General features: G+C 37.7%; 1 protein-coding gene across 1 annotated transcript in view; it reads left to right on the top strand.

Moving 5' to 3' along the window:
* si:dkeyp-9d4.3 (caskin-1) overlaps positions 1 to 16,410 on the top strand; it is a 63,416-nt gene continuing 47,006 nt past the window's right edge. Inside the window, exon 1 of the mRNA XM_067405000.1 lies at positions 1 to 395. Coding sequence (XP_067261101.1) covers positions 302 to 395 — 94 coding nt within the window. The 5' untranslated portion in view covers positions 1 to 301. The remainder of the gene's footprint in view (positions 396 to 16,410) is intronic.

Genomic DNA, 16,410 nt, shown 5'->3' with positions numbered 1-16,410 from the left:
ACGCGCAAGGTTTCCGCGCCGTCCCTTTAACCTGAAAACGATTGGATTCTGTCACCTCAGTACGCAATAAGACCGTTTTTCATCGTTAGCGACTGCGTGGACGGCGCTGGTCACTCCACTGGGCATGTAAACGCGTCCTGCGCGTCTCTGCGCACTCGACCTTTTTATGATGAACGGCGAGGATGTGCTGGCGTTAACGGCACCGCTATGGTCGCCTGGTCCCCTGAAGATGCGCTGGATGTAGAAGTATAGCCATGACTGCATGTGTGAGAGAGGGTGCTTGAGTGTGTGATTGAACAGGATGGGGAAAGAACAGGAACTCTTGCAGGCGGTGAAGACGGAGGATCTGATTACCGTCCAAAGGCTCCTCCAGAGACCCAAACAGGGCAAAGCGAGTGAGTATCACACCCACCGATCTTTAAATGTCTCATCACACCCTTCACACACCCCCTTGCTATTGCTTCAATGACCACTCAAGCACGGGTTTTGAATATATGCTATTATATAGCAAAACACTTCGCTTTAGCCAAATAAATAAATGTGTGGTGAAGAATTTCGTGTATTTTTAACCGATTCCCTCTTGAGAGCATGTAGAAAAATGACTTTGTAGGCCTTGTGCATGTCAGTGTCGTATACGCGTCTATGATTTGGGAACCGAGAATCGGTTCTGGTAAGGATCCGTAAGGATACATTTTAAAATGCACCGAAACTAAACGATTTTTGTGATGTTCACGTACGGTTCTCGTGCACGCACCAGGCGCGTCCAGTCCGATTTTTAAACGAACGACTCTTATGAGCACCATTCCTTTTAGTGACTAAAAATCATACAGCGCGGCCAGGGTCGTCCGAATGACTCTTGAGTGAGTCGGTTCTTTTAAGTTATTATCAGCGCAGATATCAACATTCACTGATTATAACGGAGGCGTTCCACTTTTGTCGCGTCGCTCAGTGTAGATGGACTGTCAATACTTGATGCTCGCTGTGTGTAACGGCATGAAAGTGGCGGGCCGCGCCAAATCCGCTTTGATGTCCAGATGAGCGCGCGCTCATATATGGCAGGTGGCTCAAGATCCCCAAAGATTAAAGGGATGGAGCATTGAAGGAAACATGTGCAGAAGGATATTGTCTTTTACATTTATAGTTCATTCAGTGTTACATCAGATTTTATTTCTAAGTACCTGACTGTTCTTCATATTATATAGATTTATGATGTCAATCATAAATGATACAATCTTTATTTTATATCAAAGTACCTGTTATTCCTATCAGATAGACGTTCTAATTTTATTTCCATGTACCTGTTCTTCAAACTATTTAGATAGATAGATAGATAGATAGATAGATAGAGACCATCTTGTTTGTCCTTGTTGGGAAGGCTTGGGAAGGGAAGAGGGATTATATTAGTGAAAAGCGCCAGATGTCAGAGTAATAAAGTGTGTGAGTACATGAGAGAGAGAGAGAGTGAGAGGCCACTCACTCAGCTGTTTGGGCGTCTGTCCATTATGACGTGTAAAGAGGCGTTCACGCTGACAGTGATTTTATCATTGGCAGTCGCCAGGTCATATTACTGTTGGTTGCAATAGGTAGGCCTATACTTACTGCTAGGTGCCATGATTTTATTGATGTATATGTAGCTTGTTTTAGTGAACTTTTAGTATTGCATGACCAAATGCTTTAAGTTCAGAGATGAGCTCAATGAAGCAAAGAATACATGTTGTTAACAAATGATTAGGATATATAGAAAAAATGTAGGATTGTTGATTCAGTTTTCTATCATTTGAAGTGCTCTTGAGTCATCTCTTCACTGGTGTTGGGACATCTGAAGTCCTCGCAGGAGTAAAGAGATGCATCTTTAATCTAGATTTAAAGAGTCTAAGCTCCATTATCAGGATGGCTATTCCAGAGTTTAGGAGCTAAATGTGAAAACGCTCTCCCTCCTTTAGCGGACTTAAATATCCTAGGTACTACCAGAAGCCCAGAGTTTTGTGACCTTAAAGAGCATGATGGATTGAAACCATTTATAAATGGTTTATTCAATTATAAAGAATTGCTATAAGGCATAGGTCAGTAGCAATACTTTATAATTGATACAGAACTTAATAGGTAACCAGTGTAGAGATGAAAAAATTGGTGTTATGCGATCATATTTTATCTCTAGCAGATGCATTTTGGACTAATAATTGCTTGCTTATTGAGGATGCAGGACAACCACCTGGTAATGCATTACAGTGATCTAGTCTAGAGGTCATGAATGCATGAATTAATATGATCCGTAGCTTAGCGATGTTTCTGAGGTGGAAGAAGGCAGTTTTTGTAACATATGAAATATGATTTTCAAAAGACATGTTGCTGTCTAAGGTCTTTAACTGTAGAGGATGAAGTAACAGTACATCCTTCTAAATGCACATTGTATTCTAAGAGATTCTGTGTACAGGTTTTTGGCCCAGTAAGTAATACCTTAGTCTTATCTGAATTCAACAGAATAAAATTACTGGTCATACAATATTTGATATCTTTAACACACTCTGTCAACTTGGATATATATCTCTGTCACATACTGAATATCATCAGCATAACAGTGGAAACTAATTCCATGTTTTCTTATAATATATATTGAAATAGCAGAGGGCCTAACACAGATCCTTGTGGCACTCCATAATTTACTGAAGTTATCTTCCATTTTTCTTAGTTTAAATAAACAAAACGGTAATCGTCTGATAGGTATTATCTAAACCACCTTAATGCCTGTCCTTGAATACCAGTGTAATTTTGTAGTTAGTAGCACTATGATCAAGATTTGAGCCTTAGTCAGAAGCTAAAAGTAAGTTATCTGTCATTTTAATGAGCACAGTTTCGTCATCTGTCACTTTAAATGTTCAAGTAGGATGGATTCTGATTGGCTGTCAATGTTTTTATTGTTCATCAGCTGGAAAAATAGTTTTTAAAGTGATTCCAATGATATCAATCCTCTGTGGTGTTATCGTTATATTTGTGGTGTGCACTCTGCTATTCCTTTACATTTAGAACGTTTTTTATAACTATATTGTATAATAATAACGTACAATATATTATCATCCTTGGTGTACACAGACCTTGAAACATTTTGTTATAGTTATCGTCCTTGGTGTGAACCTGCCTTAAAACAGACCGTCCTTGCTGTCTCAACCCACAATGAGGATGCAGATAGTATTTGACTATTTTGGTACAGTAGGTCACAAATAATGCTTGGTTGGAATAGCTTTCCTCTTATTTATACAATGAATCAATGAATCCTATACATACAGTCCAATACTATACATACAGTGAGTGTTGCACAAGACCAGACACACACCACACAAACATACGTGCCTATAATTGAAATGCAATTACCACTTCCAGTGCTGGGTAACATCCCAGGTGGTGAGAGATGCATCTCCTGCTATGGTAGGAGGGGCGGCCTGAAATGAAAGCAGGCCACTCTTTCTGTGTGTGTATATGTGTGTGCGTGTGTATGTGTGAGAGAGAGAGTTTTACAATAATAGCTATACTGAAGATGTCCTTCTTTTCCTTGTGTTGGTAAAGAAACATTCACTCTTTTCTCTGGTGCATTTCTAGACATAATCATCTTTAGAAAAAAGAGCACTGAATTTATATATACCTATAATTTAACAAAATTATAGAGTGTGTGTGCTGAATAAAGACATGAATGAAGACATATTTACTTTTGTAGATATTCTTTTAAGAGAGTAGTTACTGTTTTCCTCTGAAGGCATAGTAAAAGTGAGGATCAGATGGTGTGTCGGCCGGTGTGCCAGACTGCATACATCCTTTCTGTGATTGTTGCTAAACCCTTGCTAACACCTTTACGTCAATGTCCAATATGTTCTGCTGTTGGGATGTTTTCATTTGAGAAAGCTACATCATCTCTCAAGAGACTCATAAATGAAAATATATGTTTTTTTTAAGGTTTATTACATGATATCCTTGAACTTTCTCTTCATTGACCTTTGATTGATACCATCCCCCTTATGCCTCCTCTGAAAATACATCAGAAATAGTGAATATCTTAATGTAACGTGTATGAATATGAACAAACTTACTGTATTTCATTGGCTCTTGCATATGAATATTTAACCCTCTGGAGTCTGAGGCTGATTTGGGGCTTGGCGAAGTCTTGACATGCCCTGACATTTGTGCTTTTTTCAGTTGATCATAAACATATTAATGACAAAAGTGTCATTACACTGTATTCAGCACAAACTAGGCTACAATAATATGTGAGGAACATGTATGTACATGTTTGTGTTTTTGAAGGAATAACATTTATGCGTGGTTATTGAAAAAACAAAAAACTTAAGTCAATGAAATAAGGCCAAAAAAAGTATAGGGTTTAGGGTATTGGAGGTTGCAGACTAGAGTTTTTGCTTTTTGCTAAAAATTATGCTGCCTACTCCTTCATATAAAACAATATATTGATTTAGTTTTTGTAAGACACTTTTTGCCAAGAAACACAGTATGCGAGGAGGCGTGAATCACCACTGAAAATGGGCCATTAACACCTGAGAAGACAAAAGAATTGGATAGTAATGAGCTGAAATGACTTGCATATTAATGAGGCATTTCAGTCAGGTAGGCTGTGAAAAAAACCTTCTGTGTTGTCTCAAGCACATCATGATATATGAAACATACAGAAAAATATTATTACAATATAAAATAATGGTTTTATATTATACTTTAAAATATAATGTATTTCTGTGATGCAAAGAGTCTGAATATAGGCTTTTATTTTAAAAGCATGCACATTTGGAATAATATTGGATTCTCATATGTTTATGTCAATTTTCTATACAGAGGAGTTATTTTTATTTAATATTCACTGTCATTACTATGAGCGCTGGTGTTTTTAATTCATCCTTGAAGTCGGAGGGCGCTCTGTGCATTTTTAGTCCACAAATTCATCTAAAAGAAGAAGAGGTTATTCCATGAATGGAGTTTCCAATACATACTGCAGCCGGAGGGCGCTAAAGAAACAAAAACTCATCTAAACTTCATCTATAGAAGAAAAGAAAACAGGAACTAACTCAGTGCCCAAGGAAGTCGACCGCGTGCTGCCATCTTGTAGCAGAACTTCACTTGCGTTAGCATCCCCATTGACTCCCATTCATTTTGGCGTCACTTTGACAGTGAATAACTTTACATCTGAAGCGTTTAAAGACTCAATTTGTCCATTATTTATTTCCAAAGATACATGACAATGTATAAAGGGCTCCATTACCTTCTATGTTACATTATGGCAAACAGTTTTTGTAAAAATAAGCTAACGATTGCGTCATAACCACTCGACTCTCTGTCGCAAAGTAGAGATATTACCGTATAGACATGAGGAGAAGCTCGCAGACAATCGGGGAGATTATCTTAATATGGCGTACTGGAGTTACATTTTAAAATACTATACAAAATAATTAATTAGAATACTTACTCCTGCTCACTCACGCCAAAGAACTCCTCGCTCAAGCTCTCCGTCTCTGCAAGATTAACCATGGCAGTTTGCACACACAGCTACTAGAAGATTTACATCTGTCAGACAGGTTGCGGACGTCATCAAGCTTAGTTTGAGTCTGCGCGTCAGAAACGGAAGTACTAAAAATCGCTAAAAATGGGCTTCACTTGACTCAATTGAGTTCCAATAGGGTCGCTGTGTCCATTTCTTTTACTGTCTATGAACTAACTGCATGTCTTCTAGAGCTCGCTAACCATGACTTTTACATCCAGATAAACACTTTTCAAGACAATAAATACACGATTGAGACGATGAATGCATGTATTGCCTCTGAATTTGCGTCTGAATAGCGCTCCCTCCGTGGGCGTGGCCGCATTAGTGGATAATGAGCTGAATCACGGACTTCTGACATGGCTCTCTTTTCATACAGATTACATAAACACAGAAGGTTTGTTTTCGATTTGACTTACCTGATTTAAAACCTGACATCTTAACGTTTTTTTAGACATAAGTTTAATTTTTCTGTGATTAGTATTCACTAAGTTACAGTTCATTTTCTGAGAACTATCAGATTGGACTTCGTTCAGAGGGAGAGGAGAGATCACGCATCATGTTAGTTTTCTTTATTTTACAAAAAGCACAACATTTTGTTTTTACTCTGAGTGTATTCAAATAAAAGAAGATATTCTATAGTTTCAATTGATATATTACTTATGTCTCTATGACAAGAAATGACGGAGTATTTTAAGTCTGTTTTGCTGCAATGTGAAAAAAACCCTGCAAAACGTGCAGGCACGTTTTCAGACCTCAGAGTGTTAATTAGGTAGGCAGGGCAAAAAATGGAGGCTTATAAGGATTGTAAATATAGTTGATTTATTAACTAATAAGGCTAATTGTTTATAAAGGGGAGCAATTATGCTCCTTTTTACAAGGTGTAATATAAGTCTCAGGTGTACCCCAAAAAATACCCCACAGATCATTTATTATACATTTATTATTGAGCATTTACCATGTTGTAAATGCTCAGTTTTGAGTGAAAGGAAAAACATGGTGTTTTCGTGCATGTATCTTTAAATGCAAATGAATTGCTGCTCCCCGCCCCGCTTTCCAGAAGAGTGGCGGAGCCTGTACAGCTCTTGCCTAGGATACTCTACCAAAAACTAATACGTCTGTTTGGTTTTGAGTATCATCTCTATTGCAATCACGCTTATATAACACTCCAGTTCTTCATCATCATGAAAGTTTATTAGTTATAAAACCATATCAGTCTAAACTTGTGATCCCGTGAGTATCAAACTAATGCTGGGTACACACTAAAAGATTTTTGAAAACTTTTCAAAATGTGAGAGACTACAAACATGAGGACAAAAAAATCCTAGATTTAACCGTTTTGAACCTATCCGTGATGTGACAAACATAGTACACCACACGCCAACAGATTTTCAACCAGAGTCCCGACTGTGAAATCTTGCAAAATCTCTTGAGACTTCAGAGTAAACATGACGGACGATAGGCAGGAAGAAATTGCTTAAATAATGTTTGGAATGATTTTGGTATGTTTTACAGGACACGTTGTATAAACACTCGACAAGCTGATCCTCCATCTCTGCTGTCTAAATCCATTTAACTTTGTGCTGCGCCGTGACAGTGTTTATTATGCTTCTGTCTTCTGTCAGCTCACTTTCTGATTGGATATTTTTTTGTTTCACATGATAATCTCCAGAGCATGCATGTATTTTTCTCAGGGTTCCCCCCACACATCAGGATTTCGGATTGTAAATATTCAACATGTTCTGATGTGTGGGGGGAACCCTGAGGAAAACGCATGCACGCTCTGGAGATTATCACGTGAAACGAAATCGGGACACCTCCGACGTTCTTCCAAGCAGATTTAGTCACTCTTAAAGGTGCAGTATGTAATAATTTTGTCCGCTAGATGTTGCTAGAGGCCTATTCAAAACAAAGGCGTTGCTTGATGACAGCAAGTTTGAGTGTGGAATCTTGGGACATGTGGTCTCCACCTCAACAGACTTGGGAAGAAAACATGTTAATGGATGTGATTATTAACGTTACTGTAGTATGAAGCAGGGCAGGACCGAGTGTTGTAGGAGCTGAACGAGGCCGCTGGAGTGATTGCGCAACATGCCTCACGAGCAGCGGAACTTTTATTATGCCACAATCGCCGGCGCTGCTTCCGCTTTACCATATGTATCATACTGTATGTATTGACAGCACAATTTTTATTGTGAGGTTATGATGTAAAATTATGATAACTACACTGTAGCTGCTACAGTAACTAACAAAATCTATCCAATACTGCATTTCGTAAGTGTCTGAAAAAGACAATTTTCACATGCCACCATTACATATTGCGTCATGCTATATTGCAATACAATACAGCAAATATAGTTTGACAGTAAATTATCAAATTAATTGACTACTGTTTAGTCAGATGATAAATAAACGATTACCACTTGTTCAACAAATATATACACTCGTGTACATTCAAACACAATAATTGGGCATACATAGCAAATGCGAGTTCAACGATTTGCGCGAGTAGATTACATACAAAGTCAATGCAAAAACACGATCAGACTATGGATCAGACACGTCCTCGTGCGGGTTTAGAGACGCAATGCCCCGCGTTTGGCATGTATGCCCCATAATACTAATCGTGTTGATCGTTATAATGGCATACGTTTTCAGTAAAGATACAAATCAAAACAACTCACCTGTCGAGTAAAACACAAGCGAGATCGGCATCTCTTTCTAGGTGAAGTTTGTCGCGAAGCTCTCTCCATCTAGAAAATGCAACACCGATATTGATCCTTGCTCCTTCTCTCCTCTTGTCCCAAACTCTTCTTGGGTCGTTTGGTTGGCCCGTACACTTACGTTTACGGGAGCTGTCCTTGTCGACAGAACCAACGGCAGATGGTAAACAGTAATTATGTTCCATAAATAAGTAACACAATCCACCATAAAACGTGCAAGAAGTAAATAAGGAACTGTTTGAAGCAAGCTAGTGGTTTGCTGGACGCTAGACTCTACTTCCGCATTTGTCCACGGCACTGTTGTCATGTGGTTTCTACGTCAGTAAAGGCAGTAACAAAGGATAACTGACGTCATTGACAGGCGACTGCACTGCCCCGTGTCACTGTTTAGAATGGGAATTTTCTCATGATTTACAAGTAGTTGAAAACATTAGAGATATTGTTAGTAATCAGCTGGACAAAATATATAACACTAGCCTAGTGGTTTTTGGATATTTTACTGCGAATATCTCACCTTTAACACACATCACACCACAGGAAAATCTGACAAGATAATCTGTAGAACCATCAAGATAACCGGGACATTACCTAGGATTGTCGGAAGGGGAGAAATCGGCCCAAAATCAGAAATTATCTTGTGGTGTGTACCCAGCATAAGTTCTCTTTCACATGTTATTGCACTTAAACTCACTCACTGCTCTTGACTGAATAGTTTTAGTAGCTTTAATAAGAATACATTTCTTGAATGCTGCTGTTAAATGCTCTGGCGAGGAGATAAACATGGCAGACTGTGTACAGACAGTGTCAGTCAGCAGTCGTGGGCGGGGCCTATGCAATGTGATGTCACATTGCATAGAAACTGCAAACAGCTTATTCTGAGACACTGCTTATGATTTATGGGGATTAATCCAGTGGGTGGATTTTTGCCATTATAGGGTGGTTGTGTACACACACTGCTGACAGACATTTATGTGTAAAAGTGAATTTTGCATAATAGGTCCCCTTTAAAGCTCAGTTTAGTGTTACTAATGCGGTTAATTTACAGTATGCTGAAGTCTCCATTATGGGGGTTAGTGCTTCTAATCAGTCCAAACCTTGTTCACATTAGGCATTATTCTTATATTGAATGAATGGTGATTTTAAATTCATCGGCAATACTGGGTATTTTTTCTGTCCTAGATCCCTTTTAAACAACATGTGTTCCTCACCACTATCTGAACAAACTGATTTAGTAGAGCAGATGTCCAAAGATTAAATTAGTGCCTGTAAGAGTTCATTTATCTTAAGCATGTTGATTTGACACTGCTGCTTCAAGAAACTCCTTCCTCTTGTTCTAGAGCAGTTAAATGTTATTCTTGCATGGGCAGTTAAACACTGATCGTTGACACCAGGGCACTTAAAGCACCTGGTACTGTCATTAGCAGATATAGAGTGATATAGAGCAGCCTTCAGTTCCCTTTTAGCAGTTTTCCCGTTAAATTGTGATTTAATATGACTGAATTAACCTGACTACATCACATACATCAGTTCAATAGCATCAGTAGCTTCATTATGTAACAACACATAGTTGCATTTTTTGTATTTGTAATAAAGTGTAAAAATAAAAAGTCTTATTTGATTTGGAGATTGTGAAACTATTCATTACTTCTCATGTTATTCCAAATCTTTTATGAATGACAAGCCACCCACAGATTCATTCAAGCTGCTGAACAGATGGAAAGCAGGGTAAAATCAAAGCATTTCAGAAATGTTTGTTCACAGCATAAATGATTCTCAAAAATCCACACACAAGGTGGCACATTTGACCTAATTTTAGTACATTTCTGTCACTGATTTCATTTTCACATGTTTCCCAAAGGTCTTAAGAGATAAAAAAAAATCCAAGTGGACCAGATGTTTAATAATTTACCAGCTAACAGCATTTGTTATAGTTTAGTAATTTATTTTAAGAATGAACGGACGTGTAGATTTGCATATAATTGACCTGATGTAAAGTAAGTGTGGCCTAAGTAGTAATTTGACCTATTTTTTAGTATATTTCTGTCACTGATTTCAGTTTCCCAAAGGTCTTAAAAGATAAAAGAAAATCCAAGCGGAACAGATAATAATTTACCAGCTAACAGCATCTGTAATAGTTTTAAATGGTCATTTTTATATATGCTAGATTGTGGTTGCAGTTATAGTTTAGCATATAGTATTGTAATATAATTATAAAATGAAAGATGGATTGTTGCACCATAAAATACGACTGCAGAAAACGTGCTTGAGGCTAGTTTTCTTGGGTGGATTATTAGTTTTGTGGAAATGCACATTTTCTGGTTATATGCATGAGTGTCACTTTGTGATGGAGATTGAATATCAAGTATTAAACATCTGTCAAACGTGACATTTTTCAGCTGGGGTCCATGGGGTCCAATACTGTGACGTGTTCATTCCCAGAAAACAGCGTGCAATGATATAGAGAATAACTCCTTATTTAAGTGGACTTTGTGCTTTGTCACTTTGCAGAGCTCAAACAGCAACATTAAACACTAAAGACATTTGAAAATGTAAAAAAGCATAGTAGGTCCTCTTTAATACATGTTATTAGTAAGAGTTTCTTGAGTTGGAAAAGGTTGACATCCTATGGTCAAGTGTTACCACTTTGTGTATGAAGGATCTGTTTTCTAATCATTCTCTTTTAATAATCCAAACTTGCATCAGTGGATGTTTATCAGGAATCGAAACACATTTGTTTGAAATTTGTGTTGTGATTACAGTACAACAGATAGCGAGACGCAGAAAAAACGCTGATGCTTTCTGCTACTGATAACAACCTCATTGAGCAGTCAGCAAAATATTAAAAATAACAAATTCCAGCACTGACTCATTCATCATCGCATACACAAACAAAATGAAACCCATGCTCGACAATTGGAAATGCTTCTCCTCTATTAGATAAATCCCTTTCAAGGTGGAAACGGGCATTTGTGGATTCCCAAACTTGAGTGATGTTTTTGGACAACAGTTACAATTCTTACCATGAACTTACCTCATTCATGTGTAACAGTTTTTCTGCAACTGTGCCTCCTCACAGGGCCTCATCTCTTCTCAATGTGTGTGTGTGTTTCTATCCACCGTGTATGGTGTAAGCAGGACATTCCCAAACCGGCGAAAAGAAAATGCCAGAACACATCAGCTCAACCAGCCATGAACATCAATGCACTCTCAGAAAAAGAAAGAGGGAGGGAGAGACAGAGAAGGAAATACCATTTATCTCACCCTAAAGGGGAATACATGAGATCAAGCAGGACTTTTTAGACAGAACTTTTTGTAAGTGTATCTCACATTCAGGAAATATATATCATTACAGTTATTCACCTCGCTTGAGACTTGGACATTTACATCTTTTGCATTTAACTCTCCGATGCATAAAGCTAAATAAAAACTAATAAAAATGACAAAACCCACATAATACAATTACTAAAACATATTAAATAAATACTATAATAGTATATAAATAACACAAAATAACACACTGATTAATATTATTATTATTTTGTACTTTTTTAATTTAAAAATTTCTGCATCACAGGTTCCTCCATCTTGGATCTTTTCTTTGAAGCATTGACATTCCCTATAGATAATATCTGTTTTTATTAGCTTCATTATTCAGTCAGAATTGCAGTTGTAAGGCCATGGGTTATGAGTTTGCCTTGTGCATTCAAATAATTATTGTGTATTTTTACATTTTTGGTTCCTTTAATGCTGTCTGACCTTGAGAAGTAGATAAAATCAGAAGATGGAGTGAGACTGTCTAGCAGCAGTTTAATTACTTGCGTCCAGCTAGAGTTATTACAGTTTTAATCCAGCTCTTTTCATGCATTCATAACTGTCGAATCTTTAAAACCCAGTGCTAAAGTGGGTTTTACGATGGCTTCCTCAGTGCTGATTTTGTCGTTGTCATTGTCAGAGCTTCGCATTGTAAACTCAAACTGATCCGTCCGCAGTTACAGCTGACACTGATTGGTTGGGCCGTAATTTTCCCAGACAAGGAGGTTTCATTGGACTTGAGGCCAAATGTGGAGCTGAGAATGCGAACGCTGAAGATTCATCTGTATGTACAAGGCCAAGTGTGTGCGGTGCTGCAGGAGGAACCTGCACTTTAACAGGGTGACACAGATTCCTGCACAGGCTGTTTCCTTTGACCAGAGCCCTTGTGTCCTTGAGAAGTGCACTTAACCTTTTGGTTCCATTCTGTGTATCAATGTTCCTGTTAAAAGTCCTGAGTTTCTAATATCTGTATTAAATATCTATCCAAGTCATAAAAGTGAAAAAGGCAAAAGAACATCATTCAGTACAAGTTTTTTTAATCCTCCATTCCCTTGTCTAAATTGCTGATTCATAATGAATCTTGGCTAATATGAAGCATTTGGTGGCAGATGTATTTCATTCATTTGTTTTGTGCTTGCTAATAGTCAGTTCCTTCCTTCCTTCCGTCCGAACTTCCTTCTGAACGTCTGAATTTTTTAAAATTTTGAATTAGCTTTTATTTTTATATTTTTTCATTTTCATGTTTTATTTAGATTTTAGCTATTTCATTATGTCCTTTTGTTGTTTTAAAATATTGCTATGTAGGCGCCATTTATTTCATTAGTTAGTTCTACTTTTTTCTAGTTAATAATTATAGTGCTTCAAGGCAATGCCAAAACTGTAACGAGGCGGGACTCAGACAGAGATCCATTTGCAAGCTTTATTAAGAATATCGTAGTCGTACAGGCAGGGTCAATCAGGATCAGACAGGAACAGCAAGGAACAGGCAGAGTCGTGGTCAGAGTACAGGCAGTAGATCGAGGACAGGCAGATATCATTCACAGGACGGTAGACAAGGCAAGGGTCAGGACAGGCAGCAACGGGTCAATAACAGGGAACAGACAGTAACGGCAACAGACAGGCAGACAGGAATATAAACGCTCAGAAGTGATACCAGAGTAATCAAGACCTCGCGGTGAGGTGGTGTATGTGTGAGTCCTTTATAGTCCAGGTAATGCGTATCAGCTGGGTGTGGTGATTAGTGTGGAGTGTGCATGACTGTATGTGGCAACAGGTGATTGGTGGAGTGAGTGCATGTGATTGACAGGGGGGATGATGGGAAATGTAGTCCGAAACTTGACAGGGGCAGACGGTGATCGTGACAAAAACAATAAACTGAAATATTTTGTTTAGTTTTAGTTTTACAATTAATATTTATATTTTATTTTATTTCAGCTTTATTGCAATTAACAAATATTTGTAATAATTTTAGTTAACATAACAATAACTCATTAGTTAACATTAGTTAACTACTTTAGTTAAAGGATTTGTTCACTTTAAAATGAGAATTACACCAAGCTTTACTCACCCTCAAGCAATTCTAGGTGTTTATGACTTTATTCTTTCTCATGAACACAATCAGAGTTATATTAAAGGTCCTGTTTTTCATGGTTTTTTGAAGCTTTGATTGTGTTTATAGTGTGCAATATAACATGTGTTCATGTTTCGTGTGTAAAAAAAACAGTATTTTTCACATAATTTACTTACTGCTGTTTCCACTGTCATAAAAACGGCTGATGACTTCCTTGTTCTATGAAGTCCCTCCTTCAGAAATACGTAACGAGTTCTGATTGTGCCAGCGGTTCCTGTGTTGTGATTCGACAGCAGCTTAGCGCTCCTTGCCCGAAAAGGTCCTCCTCTTACCATAACGTGTGCTGCACATAGTTTTACATGTGGATTATTGTGGTGTTGTGCCGAATGAACACAAAAGACAATAATTCCCGAGAGACTGAACTCTTTAATCTCCACAAGCAGCGACAGAAAATGTACAACGTTAGCACTCACTCAGAAGAGTACCTCATACGGAAAACAGCCATATACATAAACATAGTCCCCTCTTGTGGCCATTATGTGCACTGCAGTCCAACATTAACTATTGCAGTAAGGATACCACAATTATAATTTTCGGGAACCGAGTTAAACATAAATTGTAACCATTGATCTCTAAGTACAGCATCCCTGGGAAGGCCAAACAAAGGTGATTGGACTGCGGGATGAAAATAACACCGTTTCGACGACATGGCGACAAACACACTCTACAAACGCAACTCTTGCTCTCCTCCGTGGGAGCGCAACAAGACCACGCCCCCTTTTTTGTGTATTCCTGTGGGCGGAGGTTAGTCACAAAACTGTTTTAGTGACGTTATTAAAGAAGGAAGTGGAGGGATGTAGTCCAAACTGGCCGTTCGATGTAGGCAACTTCTGTTAAGTAAAATATCTCGCTTGGCATTGAACTTTGAGCTTTAAAATTGTACAGATTTTATTTGTACTCTAACAACAACATTACACACTAACTAAAGTTTGAAACATGGGATCACGAAGAATGGGACCTTTAATAAATATTATATATATAATAAATAATAACAGCGTAAGCTTTTTGAACTGCGAAAGGCAATACACTTTCTTTGTAAGTTGAATACGGAAGGCGGAGAAGCTAGATATTTTACTTTATAACTTGTTAAACATGGATATTTTTTCTTACACAAACACATTGCTTTGCTTCAGAAGGCCTTCATTTTCCCCTGGAGTCGTGTGGAGTATGTTTATGATGGATGGATGCACTTTCTTGAGCTTCATACCCATTCATTGCCATTATAAAGCTTGGATAATTATTAATATAACTCTGATTGTGTTCATTAGAAAGAAGAAAGTCATAAACACCTAGAATGGCTTGAGGGTGAATAAAGCTTGGGGTAATTCTCATTTTAAAGTAAACTAATCCTTTAACATGAACTAAGAATGAACAATACATAATTTATTAATCTTAGTTAATGTTCAACATTTATTATGGAAAACATTAGTTAATGCACTGCCAACTATCATGAACAAACAATGAACAGCTGGATTTTTATTAACTAACATTAATAAAGATGAATAAATACTGTAACAAATGTGTTGCTCATTGTTAGTTCATGTTAGTTAATACATTACCTGATGTTAACAAATGATACCTTATTGTAAAGTGTTACCACAATAACCCTGTATAACAAATTTTGCATAATCAGATGACTTATTAAATTAGGCAATAAAATTGCTTCAGAGTTGCTTCTTCAAAAAAGTAATATACATTTTTTATTTATTTACTCACAAGTGCATTGAAAACCTCTTCTGTCCACATGTTGCCAGAAGTTAAGGTATAGGCAAACAATGCATTTCCTTGAACAGCATTGTCTAAATGGTATGCGTGTTGTCTAGCACCTGAAGCTGTTGATGTTAATGTGTAGTAAGATATTTCAGAGGTCATGGTAGGTCAGCTGGAGTCTGGACAGCACAGGTTTTTGCTGCACTGAGCTGAGCTTGACAGGTCTTGTCTTGGAGATGAAAACAGAACAAGGCAGGCCTTCAGTAAAATGACTTGTGCTGGTTCCACTTGTGTCATTTTATAAAGCTGTTGTGGGTTTATTCTGGAATCTGAAAATATGCATTTGTATTTGTTTGTATGTTGTAATGTATTTTAAGGAATAGTTCACACCAAAATAAACATTCTGTCATCATTTACTTAGCCTCATGCTATTCCAAACATGTATTTAAGTCGCTACTCACAGTACTGTAAATCTTAGCTATTTTATGGCTTCAGAAGACTTGGAATTAAGCACATATTCTTTTTATGTTGCTTCTTTGCCTGGGTAGGGTTGCATCAGACGTTTGTAAGTTTTTACTTAAATTGGGACATAAAGCCCTCACTGGGTACACAGTAACTAGCAGGTTTGTAACTGACTCATACTTAAAGTCCCACTGAAGTGCCTTGAAGCTCGCTGCTTTATTCACTGTGTTGATGTAATTTCCACTGAAACGGGAAGACAGGGCAGAGAATATCGAGCAGCTCCTCCCCTTTCTAAAAAAATAGGCAATAGTGTTTTCACAGCTTAGCCAGAGCCGTTGAGCTTGGTAAAGCCGCATTTGACAGTTTATGACAGCCAGAGACTAAGAGTCCCCCTTTTAGATTTAAAGGTGACATCGAATGGAAAATTGAATTTACCTTGGCATAGCTGAATAACAAGAGTTCATTACATGGAAATGACATACAGTGAGTCTCAAACACCATTGTTTCCTCCTTCTTATGTAAATCTCATTTGTTTAAAAGAC

This window comes from Chanodichthys erythropterus, chromosome 12, assembly GCF_024489055.1.
Source record: "Chanodichthys erythropterus isolate Z2021 chromosome 12, ASM2448905v1, whole genome shotgun sequence".
Taxonomy (NCBI): Eukaryota; Metazoa; Chordata; class Actinopteri; order Cypriniformes; family Xenocyprididae; genus Chanodichthys; species Chanodichthys erythropterus.
Note: the sequence above shows the minus strand (reverse complement) of the source record. Positions and strands in the feature narration are given on the sequence as shown.